This window comes from Chenopodium album, chromosome 14, assembly GCF_948465745.1.
Source record: "Chenopodium album chromosome 14, dcCheAlbu1.1, whole genome shotgun sequence".
NCBI lineage: Eukaryota > Viridiplantae > Streptophyta > Magnoliopsida > Caryophyllales > Amaranthaceae > Chenopodium > Chenopodium album.
In genome coordinates this window covers 48,703,728-48,718,504 of record NC_137847.1, presented here as the reverse complement: position 1 = coordinate 48,718,504, position 14,777 = coordinate 48,703,728, and the positions used below count along the sequence as shown (strand labels likewise).

The 14,777-nt window shown below is 39.7% G+C and overlaps 2 protein-coding genes across 2 annotated transcripts; one reads left to right on the top strand and one right to left on the bottom strand.

The window, feature by feature from the left end:
* Nucleotides 1-494: 494 nt before the first annotated feature.
* LOC145578226 (uncharacterized) lies at nt 495-4,579 on the top strand. Its single transcript, XM_081635585.1, has 5 exons — nt 495-1,074; nt 1,168-2,885; nt 2,983-3,060; nt 3,206-3,595; nt 3,668-4,579. Exons 1-5 carry the CDS (start codon nt 495-497, stop codon nt 4,577-4,579), a joined length of 3,678 nt encoding a protein of 1,225 aa, XP_081491711.1.
* Nucleotides 4,580-9,001: 4,422 nt separating this feature from the next.
* LOC145578225 (uncharacterized) lies at nt 9,002-9,736 on the bottom strand. The gene has a single exon (XM_081635584.1). It carries the CDS (start codon nt 9,734-9,736, stop codon nt 9,002-9,004), a length of 735 nt encoding a protein of 244 aa, XP_081491710.1.
* Nucleotides 9,737-14,777: the final 5,041 nt, after the last annotated feature.

Sequence of the window (14,777 nt, the reverse complement as noted above, 5' to 3'; positions counted from 1 at the left end):
GAGCTATCACCGTCTTCTCAACTTTCGGTTTCAGACGACGTTGGATCTCTGGAGCATATGCCGGGTTCTGATGAGGCTGTTCCAATGGATTGTTCTCCGCCGACGTCTCCAACTCCGGCCACATCTGCTTCTCCGGTTAAGTCTTCTTCGGCGACTCTTTCTGCTCCGGTGGCGCTAATGGCGGATTCCCCTCCTCGTTCTCCTGGGAATTCTCGCCGTCGTCGTTCTTGTTCTCCTATCAAGAAAAAAGGGAAAATGGTGATTAAGTGGGTGCGCCATGTAACTAAGGTTTGCCCAGCTAAACGTTGTGCTTCTGATGTCGCACCTTCTGCTCCGCCTATTCCAGATTTGGAGGTGGGTAGTGTTTGCTCGTCTGGTTGTCTTCCTTGTCTGTTGCCATTCAAGAAGCGTAGGGGTTTTGATGGCTCAGGTTCTTCGACTAATTCTTCTGATGTGGGTTCGGTGGCTCCCCCTCCTGAGCCACCAAGGCAGGAATGAGGATCGAAGCATGGAACTGTAGGGGCATTGGACAAGCGGACTCCCCTAAGGTTCCATATTTACTGTCGTTTGTCCGCACTTATGGTTTGGATGTTTGTTTTTTGATGGAAACTATGCTTCCTGTAAATAAAGTTGTACAAAGGATATCATCTATTCCTATTTTGGGTAGTTGTGGTTTAGATGCTATAGGGTTAAGTGGTGGGTTGGTAGTATTTTGGCTAGCTCCGGTGTCGGTAGACCCGTTGTATATATCACAGAACTTTGTAGCTTGTAAGATATCAGTTGGAAATGAAATAAAATATGTAGTGTTTGTGTACGGTGCTCCCCATATAGTTGATAGATCTGAAGTCTGGGCTTCCATTACTGGTTTTGTTAGAACTTACCCCAATGTTTTGTTGCTTGGCGATTTTAATCAGGTCGAATATCTATCTGATAAGGTTGGGGGGTCAGCACTTATACCTGGAAGGCTGGACTTTATACATTGGCGTTTAGATTTGGGTCTCATTGATGTTCCTTTTTCGGGGCCACCTTATACTTGGACTAATGGTCGTATTGATTTGGGCCCGACTTTTGAACGTTTAGATCGTGCCTATGCAACCTCGGATTAGTTTATCCAGTACCCGGATTCGGCGGTGACACATGAACCTATTTTATTTTCGGACCATGCAGCTATAATCTTTACCGACACTATTGACAGGTCACATATTCGCAGGCCGTATAGAATTGAAAATTGGTGTCTAGTTGCTAAAGAAGTGTCGGATTTTGTGATTTCCAGCTGTATGGAATCCTTTCCGGGCTCGCCTCAGTTTGCTCTTTCTCGCCGGCTGGCTGTTATCAGGGACTGGCTCCGAAACTGGTGTCTTTCTCACAGGACGTCTTGGGGGATTAATTGGCGAAGTTTTTGTCATGAGGTTTCAGCTAGCTCTCAGGCGTTGCACACTCCCCTAACTCGCAGATTGTTTCTTAGCACCAGGAATGAGAAAGTTGAAGAGGCTCATGCTGCGTTTTTATACTGGCGTCAGCGTGCTAAGGTTAGATGGGATGCTAATGGGGAAACCGGTTTGAAGTTGCTTTTTTCGGCGGTTCAGGCTAGGAAGCGACGGAACATGGTTCACAGTCTTCGAGATTCGACGGGTTGTTGGATTTCGGACATGGGAAATATCCGGGCTATGATCTTGCAGTTTTATGCTGAATTGTATACGCCCCTATCCCCTGGTCCCTGTCCTCCAGGTCTTTCTTGGGATTCATTGGATATTCCAGTCCTTTCGTTGGAACAACGGGAACGGTTGATGAAGCCTTTCTCAGCACAAGAAATTCGAGGTGCGATGTTTGCTATTGCTGATGATAAATCTCCTGGTCCGGATGGGTTTACTTCTGCATTTTTCAAAACCTACTGGCCCCAGTTAGGTTCTCAGGTGATTTCGGCGGTTCAGTATTTTTTTGCTCATGGTTATATGTTAAAAGACTGGAACCGCACCTTTCTGGTTTTGCTTCCCAAGGTCTCTCAGCCAGAGACCGTGGCTCAATTCCGTCCTATTGGGCTATGTAATGTGATGTATAAATGCATAGCCAAGTGTATTACTGGCCGTCTTCGGCAGGTTCTCCCCTCGTTGATCTCGGGTTTCCAAAATGCCTTTGTGCCTGGTCGGTTACTTTCAGATAATGCGCTGGTTGCTCATGAAGTTCTAACTTACATGAATCGTTCTAGGGCCCGGAAGTCCTGTTTTGCAGCCCTGAAATTGGACATGAATAAGGCCTACGACAGAGTTCGTTGGGACTTTCTTTCTCGAGTCCTTCAGGCGTTTGGTTTTCCGGCATACTGGATTCATATAATTGAGCAATGTGTAACAACGGTTTCTTACCAGGTCTTGGTGAATGGCTCCCTAACTCCTACCTTAATTCCGAAGTGTGGCCTCAGACAAGGAGATCCTTTATCCCCGTATCTCTTTGTGCTTTGTATTGAGGTACTATCTGCTATGTTACGCCGGGCGAAGAATCAACATCTGATTTCTGGAATTCGGATTGCTAGAGGTAGTCCTCCTATTTCCCACCTCTTTTTTGCTGATGATTCTCTGTTATTTTTCAAGATTTCGCCTCAGGCATGTGAGAATGTTATGGATCTTCTTACCTCCTTTTCTGAAGCGTCGGGTCAAATGATCAACTTGCAGAAATCCTTTGTCAAATTCAGTCCGAATACTCCTCTGGACTACCGGGATTTCTTGGCCAAGAGTTTACGATTACGGGCAGTAGATTCCATGGGTTCCTATTTGGGTCTTCCTGTGGATTTAGGAAGGAGTAAAGTTAAGGACTTTGGTTTCTTAATTGACAAAGTGGTCGCTCGCTTAGCGTCCTTTTCGTCCCTTCGTCTCTCTGCCGCGGCGAAGTTGGTTATTATTAATTCTGTTCTGGTTGCCTCTTTCAACCATGTCCTATCTGTTTTTAAGGTTCCATCCACAATTTGCTCACATATTGATAATCTGCTAGCCCGTTTCTAGTGGAGGTCTTCAGATGTTTCGAAGGGTTTTTCTATTCGGTATGCGGGTTTATAGCAGCTACCGAAAGGTCTGGGTGGTTTAGGTGTGCGTAATATTGGCTGCTTCAATTCGGCTCTTTTGGCTCGACAGAGTTGGAGGATGATTCACAACCCTCAGCTGCTGGTTTCCCGCCTCATGTTTTCTAAGTATCCTTCACTTCATACTACTTCTAGGACTGCGATTCCTCGCCCGTCGTGGGGTTGTCGTGGTCTTCAGGAAGGCCTCTCGACTTTGGATCCGGCACAATGTGGAAGGTTGGGAATGGATCCCAGGTTAGCATTCTTCGTGATCCCTGGGTTCCAGGTGGACCTATTTCCTTTAAAGAAGGTCTCTCCGAGTCGGACTGCCCGACTCATGTTTCTTCTCTTATTGATCCGCGTTCTTACGCGTGGGACTCTTTAACAATTCATCGATTGTTTGATGCTCCGACTGCGCGGAGAATCCTTGTTATTGACAGACCTCGTCAACCGATGGACGATTTTGTATACTGGAAACATACCAAGGATGGAAATTTCACTTCTAAATCAGCTTATATTTCTTTGGTTTCTTCCTCTATGCATCGGGTGAGCACGAACCCGCTTCTTCCCCAATGGTGGCGGAAGTTCTAGGGTCTTCCCATTCTTCCTAAATGGAAGGTGTTTGGTTGGAAACTGATTCATGATGCCTTTCCGGTGGGGTCAGTTTTACGTCAACGGGGCATGTTGGTGGATCCTTTGTGTCCTTTCTGTCACAGGGAGGAGGAGACTGTGAGTCATCTCTTTCGTGATTGTGGGATGGTTGGTCATATCCTAGTTAGTGGTCCTATGGGGTTCCACACTGGGACCTTGTCACATCATCCGTTTGTTCCCTGGCTTGCGGAGACGATTTCGACCTACCATTCTACTAAAAACTGGAATTCCTTGGTTGCGTTCTTTGCTCATCTATGGGCAATTTGGTTATCTAGGAATGGTTGTAGGTTTCGCCAGCAGAGTATGTCTCGGGAGAATGTCTTTACTCTCGCTGCCAGCTGGGGTGCCCGTTGTTTTTCGACTCAACAATTATTCTCCTCCACTTTGGTTCACTATCCTCAGCGGAGTCAATCAGTTTGTTCTACCTCTTCCCACTGGCTAGCCGGGGATGTGTCTACCCCGCTGGAGTTATGTTTGATTTTTGATGGTTCTTGGTCTGCCTTGGATAATGCGGCTGGGATAGGCTGGGTTTATCGTGCTACAGACGCTCCTTTGCTGCTTGGTGGTGGGGCTCGAGCAACTTGTACTTCCTCGGCCTTACATGCGGAGTTACTAGCTTGTTATTGGGGGCTCAGGCATGCAATCAGGAAGGGTTTTCGACGAATTATCATGTATTCAGATTGTGCCACCTTGGGTCTTCTTTTGGCTAGACAGACTCGGCCAGACATCTCTTTGGTCTGGCTGGTTGGGGACCTTCTTTCCTTATTGGACTCTTTGGATGTTTGTCGCATAGTAAAGGTTCCTAGGTGTTGGGTCCGTCCGGCGCACTGGTTGGCGGGCAAGGCTAGATGTAGGGAGTTTCTTTTTTGGTCTTTCTAGTGTTTGTTGTTTTTTGTGTTTTTTAATTTGTAGTTCTCACTGTCAAAAAAAAAAAATATCTTAAATTTTCTCTTTAGGCAGGGGAATTTTTTAATTGTTCAAATTCGGGATAAGATTGAATGGAGATTGGTTGGTGTTCAAATATCTACTTAATAAACTGTTGTAAATAAATCAACACAAAAGTTTGGTCAATCTGACAATTTTGGTAATTATTTCAACAACATCAATGCGGCAGGGGTTATCCGAGTTTTTTTGCTAGGGGTTACCTGAGTTTTTTAGTCATGGGTTTCTTGAGTTTTTCAGTCAGGGGTTACTCGAGTCACTCGGTCAGGGGTTACTTGAGGGGTTTGGACAGGGGTTACTCGAGGGGTTCACTAGGTTAAGGGTTACTCAGTCAGGGGTTACTCGACTTTCTCAGTCGTGTCGCATACAAAAAATTGTGACTCGAGTAACCCTTGACTGACAAACTCGAGTAACCCATGACCGAAAAACTCGAGTAACCCCTGACCGAGAAACTCAAGTAACCTCGGAAACTCGAGTAATACCTGACCGAAAAACTCGAGTAACCCCTAACCGAAAAACTCAAGTAACCCCGGAAACTTGAGTAACCCCTGGCCGAGAAACTCAATAACCCCCGGAAAACTCAAGTAACCCCTGACCGAGAATCTCAAATAACCCCGAAAAATCAAGTAACCCCTAACCGAGAAACTAAAGTAACCCTTGCCACACGATACAACAGGCCGCATATAAAAATTTGTGTTTCAACAATTATGAGACACGTATTTAACGAAAAGTTGCTGATTTATTTACATTTTTACCACTTGCATTTTCTCCATAAGGGTACGAAGATGATATTATTTAATCTTATTAGAGGTATATACTACTACTCAATTAGTCATACATGTTCCCTAATAGAGTATTAGCTAAAAAGATATGAAAATATCTCACACTAGCCTTTTGTTCTATCTAGAAGAAATCTAATTTAATCTAGAAATATTTGAATGGCCTGATTATATTCTTGAAGGCTTGCAATATTCCACAACCCTCTTCCGTTTCGTTCTGTATATCATTCACATCTCCTTATCTCCTATATTGTGAATCATTTAATCAGTAATTAATCTAGTAATAAATCTTAGGAAAAATTAAAACTAATAATCCCACCTTTGTCATTTCTGCTCAAAATAATCCCACTTTTGAATAATCTGGAAATAATCCAATCTTTACCCCTCATCTTCTCAAAATGATCCTTTTTACCTACATCCTATTTAACAGGTTAATGTTTTAATATTTTTCAATTTTATTTTAATGTCTTAATTCTCTCCTCCTACTCTCCATCTCCCAACCCTTCAACGGTAACTCCACCATAATCACCACCACCAAACCTCCATAACCACCACCAAACCTTCACCCGAAACCTCTACCCCACCAGACCTTCACTCTAAACTGCCAACCACACCACCTCTCTAACCAAATCACGAAACCCCCTAAACCCAAGCACCCATCCACCGACAAAACCCCCTTAACCGACCACCCATCCACCGAGGAAACCCCCTAAACTCGACATCCCATCCACCACGAAATCCCCTTGCTAAAATTAGGAGCTCATAATTGGGCAGTGACTTGCTAAAATTGATAGTATTGGTGTCAATTTGTTTGTTGTTTATTGGATATTTTGGAGTTGCTAAGGGCTACTATTGTTGTTGTCGGTATTCAGGAGTGGTGTCTTTGAAGTTGTGGTTGTTAATTTAATTGCGGATTAGCTAGTGGTTGCTCAATGTGCGATTTTGGGAATGAAAGAGTGAAATTGGTGGTTGATTGGAGTTGAGTTGAGCAGGGAATCGATTTCGTGGGCCGTGTTAAGGTGGAGGTGCAGCGTGTATGGTGGAGATGGCGATTGTAATGGTGTTCGATTGGGCTGTTGTGCGTGTATGCAGGGCCGTCTATGGGCCTGTGCAAAGAGAACCATAGCACAGGACCCCGAAATGGAGAGGACCCCCAATTGGAAAAAAAAAAAAATTGTTACTGATATAAGAAATATTAATATCCAATGTGTTATGTAAATGAAATTTGTTGAGTTGGTAGCAAACAAATTCTTAAATTATTTAGTCATGGATTGTTGTGTCGGGTTTGAACCCCCATGTTTCTGTTTTTTTTATATATATTTTTAAATTTTCTGCCATTCTCTTTTCTTTCTTTTTTTTTTTCCAGCCTTTATTTTACTGTTTTTTTTTCTTTTTCTTTTTACTACCTCCGTTAATTGTTTTGTGCAACTTTTGCCATTTTGGGATGATCGGGGTTATGTGCAACTTTCTGATTTCTTTCTATTTTTAGTAAAAAAAAAGGTAGAAATTACAATATTGCCCTTACTTAACAAAGTTTAACAAACTACTTATTACCCTTATTATATCCTAAACAAATTAACCTAAAACTAATGAGATTCTCCTAATCTAATGATTCCCTTCGTTTATTTTCCCAATTCCCTCCCTCTCTCCTCATTTACTCACATTCCCAACCACCAAAAATTAATTTCTGATGGTTGGTTCTCTCTATATTTTCTGGAGACTTCATAAGATGAACTAGATGAACCCTAGTTCATCTTCTGGGTATCTCTCTGTCCTCTTCAACTTCGATTGTCTCACTTCCTCCCTCCAGATCTCCTCTTCTGTTCTTCAATCGTTCATAAAAAAAAGCCTCCTCAACAATGGTGAACTTAGATCCTTTAAAGGATGCGTATATGGCGACCGACAATGCTGGTGAGGAGAATCTCATCCTTAACCTAATCCACTGCTTTGAAGTGGGTTCTCCTTTCCCTCGTCAATTTTACGAATCAAGTGAAACCAGTCCCTATTGTACTTTGTACACTTACAGAGCTTTGGGTCCAGTTCTGAAAAGTGTTGATGAAGAAGAACGAGTGAAGAGGGACGAGGCTCAAGGTGAGTCCCGTAGGAAATCACTTGATTTCTCTGACTTTGCTGTAGATCTGGTTGCTGAGAGTGCCTCGGGGAGTGATGTGGCTCCCAAAAAGCCTAGATCTAAGAGGGAAAGGCCACCCCCCAAGGTTCGTGCTACAAGGAAAGAGGCGCGTGTCGCTTTGAGGAGGATGCGTGGGCTTCCTGACCAAGAGCTCATCGTCTTGTCTTCTGATGATGAGGTTGCTGAGGACCCTCCTTCCACCAAGCCTGATTGTGCCTCTTCTTCTGTCCTTGTGGTGAAGTGCTATGTGAGGCGGATGAACCCTAGGGTTCAACCCTCTAAGTGACTGCACCTCATAACGATTCCTAACCCTAACTTGTTTAATTCATTTTTTTGAGTCCCTCTAATTTGATGTTTATGCTTGTATGCTGGTAATTTGATATGGTTATGATGGTTCTGTTCTGAGATTGCTGGTTGATGGTTGAGTTTTTATGCCTGTATGTTGTTTATTGGCTATGATTGGTTTATGTTGTTTAATGGCTTGCTGGTTGATGGTTGAGTTTATTGCCTGTGCTGGTTTATATGGAGCATGATTATGTTGGATTTTGTGTGACTGTGTTACTGGATTTTGTTCTGTTGTTGCTTATGATTATATGGAGTATGATTATGTTGGAGTATGATTATGTTGGATTTTGGGTGCTGGACTATGGTATTCTTTTGTTGTTTGTTGGATAATGCTCGACTATGCACTTGTTTTGGTAATTTGATTTGGATTATGTTGTTGGTTGGATTATGCATATCTTCCTGGATTGGTGGATTATGTTGTTGGTTGGATTATGATGTTGGATGGATTATGTTGTTGGTTGGATTATGCAATTGTTTTGGTAATTTGATTTGGCTTGAAATACTTATGGCTTGGGGAATTTGATTGGTGAATGATGGCATGTACACTCTCTCCACTGTTGTTGTGTGTTCATTGTGTTGTTCTCAATGATCATTTATGTAGAGAACATTGTTTATTCTTAAAAAATTTACAGTGTCTAAGAATCCCTCATTGCTACCTCTCTGTTACTCAGTATGGAGTCCCACTTGTATTTGAGTATCTTGATTTATGTGCAATCCATATGATAAAGGGACTCCATTGAATTACAATTTGAACAAGTGATTTGCTCCAAAAATCTCAGTTATGGGATTGTTGTTGAGGTAAACTTGTTTGAGTTGTTGTATTCAACATTCAAGTTTTCCTCTGATGGATTAATTGTCATTAGTCATAATGCTTTCAATACTTTGATTCATTTCAAAATGTGGCTACAAAAATCCTATTACAATAGCTTTTGAACTTATACATCACTGCCTTAGTGGTTTCTCACATCCTAAAACTCAAAAGACACCTAACCACCTAATCATTAACAACAAAAAAAGACTTAAACCTGCACATAGAACTAAACACTATAGGTGGTTATGTGTGGCAGTACATGTTGTTCTACCTTCTGATTGTCTTTACCTGACTTAGTCTGCATCAACCTCCATTTCCTCTTCTGCATCATGATTTCCTTGAGGGGCTGGCCTAAACATTGTGTTTAGGTACTCAACAGCCTCAAGCACTACTTCCTTCTGTACCTTGACTATATCTGGCAGGATACCCAGATTTTCAAGTTTTTTCTTGTTCATGTGTGGGATTTTGTACTTGTTCCCTCCTTGTGCCTTGAGTATTTTGATCATGTATCTCTGTAATGTGACCCAAATGTACTTGTTCACTTTTGGTTTGAATGTGTTATAAGATTCAATTACTTTCTCAACAAGTTCATCTAGATTCTTTGGTAAAGACTGATATTGTAATGACTGAATAGACCTAAAAAGGCCTAAATCCAACACATTTAAGTCTGATGATTGTGCTGGTTGGAAAACAAATTGTATGTTGAAGCCATTTGCTGTTGTTGCTGCCATAAACTCTTCATCTCTTGGTATTTGATGTGGCCTTGCATTATCCCACTGAATAATGACATTTTTAGGCGGACTCTCAGGCCAATTTGAAACAGTAGCTGGTATAACTTTGTTTAGTAACATGTCTCTAATGACTTCTCTGTTGACATTTTGGAGTGCCTTTGTGACAATTGTCCCTGCTACTCTGTTTTTACTTGATTTCTTAGCTCTTTCTTGGACTGTAAAAGGGAATATCCCATACTTCCCATCATGAATGAGTTCCCCATTAGGGCCATATAGTGGCTTTCCAATTAGTGCCATAAACATGGCCTTTAACTTGAACCTTCTTGATTGTTGTGCATGTATGGGTCTTCTTCACTTGGTAGGAGATAAAATCTCCTCTTTTCTGGGTTCAGATTGAACCATTTCTCATCAATGTGAATGACTCTGTTCATATCTTCAAATATGGGGTCCTCATTTCCTAAAACAGGGTTTATATGAGAAAGAACCCACTTCATTCTAGCTACCTTGTGGTCTGATGATAGTTTTGGCTTGTTACTTGCTGTATGTGTTCTCAGCCTGCCCTTTTTCTTCAAATAATAAAGAGTCACATGAGATATCTTCAGAGCTGCTGCATAAGACCTTTCTGTCTGCCTTAAATGAAGGGGCACTGACTGTAAAAATTCATCTGTGAATTCCCTTGGTTTAGGACCTGTTCTACCTATCTTCTTAGACCTGACATCAATCAAATTCCCCTAAGCCATCTGTTTCTTAATGTCAGTGAATATTCTTGTAATGGTTGATTTGCGTACACTGAATTTAACTGAAAGTTGGACTTTATACCCTCTTGGTAAGTTTCCATCTTGCATCTTCACCAACGTTGCATCAACAATCTCCCTTCTTTGTTGCATGGTAAGTTGTTTTCTGTTAATGCCTTGACTGCCTGGTTGTTATTCTTGCATGCCTTCTATTTCACCCTTTGTATCTGCTTCTGGAGTCCCATTTGCTGTCTCTTCTTCCTGCTGCATATTTTCATTTTCTGAGTCATAATGCTCTATGTCTTCATCTTGCATCTCCTCATGTACATCATAGTATAATTCTGCCAACTCTTCCTTTGTCAATAAGTGATCAATATCAAAGTACAGAAATTCATCAAAATCTGCCATGGCTGCTCTGGTTTTTGTGTGTTTACAGGTTGTTGTTGATGTTGAAGGGTTGGCTAATGATGGTTTTTGAGAAGATGATGCAGCCTTTCCCTTTTGTGTAGATGATGTAGGAATTAATTGAAGATGATGTGCGACACTAACTGATTAGTGGGGATTAATTTTTTGGGTTATTTGGGACTAATTTAGGCTAATTAGTGCTAACTTTTGGGAAACAGTTTCATGTTTTGAAAAATTGATGGTTGATGTAATTGTTGGCTAGAACATTAAATGCTTTTGGATGTTGGAGGCTGGTATTTATAAGCCTCTTGAATATTGAATGCTAGAAGTAAATGATCTTAGAATTGTGAATGTGTTAGCTGTTTTTTTTAAAAAAAAAATGTTGGAGGGAAAAGAAATCCCACCCAAAAAATTCAAAGCTTTTGAAATTTTCACCAAAAATTCGGTGGGAATGTGAGTTCCCTCTAAAGGGACTGATTTTCCCACCAAAATCACATGGGGGGTGGCCTACATTCTCTCTCCTATTACTTTACTTAATTTATCTTATCTTTCCCTAATCTTTGCCCCCCAAATTTTGCATTGGTTTCCGTAAACACTACCAAAGTTGCACAAAACAATTAACGGAGGTAGTATTATTTTTTGTTTGTTTAGTCATTAGTCTAGGGAATTAAGAGGCCAGGCTAGTTTTGCTATTTTTTTTGTGTAATAAACAGACTAATCAAACTTTATATTTTAGGTTAGTTAATTGATAAACATATTTATTCAAAAAAATTAATAAATATGTATAGTTTCTCTCAAAAAAAAAAAAGGAAATATATGGGTTGAACTTGAATTTGAAATGCTATTATCAAATTCATAAACTTAATTCTTTCAAAAAAAAAAAAAAATCATAAACTTAATAATACAAACATAAGTTTTATTTGTTTTATCATGTAAAAAAAAAGAAGGCTAAAAGCAATGAGTTAAAAAATAATAAAGTATAATTTCATATTTAAAATTATACATTTTAAAATCATCAGGGTCTAATTTAAAAATAGCACAGGACCCCTAAATTGCTTGGGACGGCCTTGCGTGTATGGTGGTGTTCGGTTGGGCTGTTGTTGGAGTGTGGTGACAATCAAAAGTGTGACGGGAAAGGGGGTTGGCGGCACGTCTGATGGGAAAGTGGAGTGGGGCTACTCCGGCAAGGCGGCAAGCAAAATTCAGGAGGGGGCCGGAAAGGGAAAGAGGAGGAAGATGTTGGGTTTTTTTTCCAATTAGTATTATTTTTGTTTTTTGTAAAAAAAATTAATTAAAAAAATTAAGACCAATCTAAAGGTGACACATGGCAAGTCACCTTATAAAACCGGTTACCAATTTCACAAACTAGTTAAGGGATTGTTCTGAACAGATGAGGGTAAAAGGTGGGATTATTTATAGAATACGTAAAGGTGGGATTATTTTGAGCAGAAGTGACAAAGGTGGGATTCTTAGTTTCAATTTTTCCTAAATCTTATTATGTTGTGATAATTTACACTAAAGTAAGTTATTATTTAGACATACACTATCCTATATGAAACTAACAAGTTTTTGAAGGAATAAATTTAAGATAGTGCAACTACTCTATTAGATATATGTTAAAGAATCTAATCTTTTAACATGTAAAGTATAGAATCTCAACATTAACCTACTAGACTGGGCTATATATAGGCTAGGCAACTCCTCATAATCCATATAACACAACAAAGAAAATCTCAGCTCACTCTTACTAAAACAAGAAAATACTTATAAGTAGCTAGAACTACAAAAGATGGCACCTCCTAGCAGCAACTACTATGCAAAAGTTCACAAGGACGCGAACATGATGATGGAGGCATACAACAGGCGATATGGTCAAAGGGCAGGGCAAACTCCTCACCAATTCCCTCCGAGAGATAGAAACAGCACTATGGACTGTTTCGAGGCAGCTCAGAAGTATGGTGGTGTGATGATATGCGAAGCTTATCACAAGAAGCAGCCTATGAACAAGTTTTACTGAACTTACTGTAAATATTTGTGTCATGTAAGAGTACCTAGCTAGAGAAGTACCCTGGTGCTTGAGAAACACTATATTGTAAATGTTGTGTCATGTACTTATATATGTATGTCTAATATCACAATAAAAGTCGCTTAATTATCACAAACAATTTTTTGTTCGATTAATGTTTACAACTTTGAAGATATATTTGCTAGCAAAAAGTATGGCATGTATTATCATGTACTTATTTTGAGCATTAGTACGTTTTTCAACATGCGTGCTACCTTGGCTATTGTTGCACCACTAATGTGCTAAGGCAGATTATTGTCATTCTACAAGTTAGGCCTCTATTCTGTCATCCATTTTTGTTCGGGTTAATAAAATGGCATTGATCATGTATTGAATCTCCAATCTAGGGTTCAAAACTCGGAAAAATAAAGCCAACGAAAAGGAGAACATTCAAGGGATGAACCAACTCAAGAAGGATAATTGGAGTCAATTCAAACAAAATAAGCAAATCTAGATCTATGCAACACTTAATATAATTAATAGACTTTATAAGTGTTTGTAAACAAATTAATTACGCGCACTACTACCATAAGTCTCAATCGGTCTTCCTCAAGTCTGTTAAGAATCATTTAACATACTTACTATACACTCGAGTGGTCTGAGTTTATCTAGAAATAGGTACCCCACAATCAGGTTTTAATTGTTAGATCTCCATTTTTTCTTAAGTCATTAAATCAACTTTCTAGAACATACACTTTAAATTTTGTGTGGAAGTACCTAATCTTAGATACATCCAAATGTGAATAAGAAAATTGTAGGGATAATTTATGAGGTGCGTCATTTTGGTTGATTATTTTTTGAGGCATATACTGCACATTATTCCATTTTATCTCTTTTTTTTCCCTTTAATTCACATAATAATTCCTTATAATCCCGAAACATGAAAATATCTAAAAATTTCTCTTCTATGCAGGGGAATTTCTAATCTGAACATATTTGGACGGCTTGATAAAATTCTTGCAGAACTCACAAGCTTCCTCCATTTGTACATTTTTGCATAATACATAATTCGATTCGATATTCTTCTATGTCGATCAGTATTTTGCTAAATTAATCAATTTGAATCAAAGAGATGCCTACTACAGTCAACCAGAATTTTTGCCTTTTCCTCTAAATAGCTTACATACACCACAAAAACTTAGGAATACAGAATATGTAATATTTCTGCATTATATGCTGCAGAATTCACTCTTTTATCATCGAAATTGTTGAATCTGATCGATCCTGTGCTATATATAGAGGCCATGTAACTGGACATAACACAGCAACAAATAGTGTCACTTAACACGAAAACTTGGTAGAGTTAACAAGTCTGCCCCCCAAAAAAAAATGGCACCTCCTAGCAAGCTTGCACAAGTTAGCATAGAAGGCTTCATGTTATTGGAGAAACTAGAAAGGCGAAATGGGCGGAAAATAGGGCAAACTCACCATATTCATGTTCACCCTCAAAAAGAGAAGGTCATCGACAGCTTTGAGGCTGCTCGGATATATAATGGCTTGGTGATCTGTGAACACCGTGACAAGAGACAGTCAGTAAGCAAGTTTTACTGAAGTCAGTCTATCAGTGTATGTATGTATAATGTATGTTTAAGTCAGTCTGTTAGTGTATGAAGACAGTCTCTATGCTATGTATAATGTATGTTTAAGTAGCTAAAAGTGGTACCCTGGTGCTTGAGTTGCACTATGAGGTAGTAGTTCAATGAAGGTCATGCAGTAGTCATGTAAATTGTATAAAATCGCAATAAAAACCATGAATCTATTGCACTTTTAAAGCTCTTACACTCTGAATAAGCTCATTTACACATTTACAGTTTTATTTTGGGCTTCATAAAATAGATTCTAGGCAATATATAATGGTGCACAATAGATGCTAGTTTTTTTTTTTTTTTTTTTTTTTTTTTTATCCTGCTCATTCATGGGCTCTCCGATTATTTTAGGTGTACAATACGAAACACATGAAGTGAAACTTAACGTGTGTCATCTGGTACCAAATGTAGAGAAGTTCTTGATTTTCAGTATCTTACCATTTTTTAGACCCAGTTTTTTTCCTCCAAAAATACTCCTCGCATGTGCCTCCACATCATGTCATCGCAGTTCCTTGAACCTTTTAAATCTCAAAGTGCATGCCTCATAC

Bases quoted from the DNA above. Each gene is read 5' to 3' on its own strand.
- LOC145578226 (XM_081635585.1), top strand. From the start codon at position 495: ATGAGGATCGAAGCATGGAACTGTAGGGGCATTGGACAAGCGGACTCC. The intron at 3,061-3,205 runs GTCTGGGTGGTT...TACTACTTCTAG, and splicing joins TTTATAGCAGCTACCGAAAG to GACTGCGATTCCTCGCCCGT. The intron at 3,596-3,667 runs GTGAGCACGAAC...CCTAAATGGAAG, and splicing joins TTTCTTCCTCTATGCATCGG to GTGTTTGGTTGGAAACTGAT.
- LOC145578225 (XM_081635584.1), bottom strand. From the start codon at position 9,736: ATGGCACTAATTGGAAAGCCACTATATGGCCCTAATGGGGAACTCATT.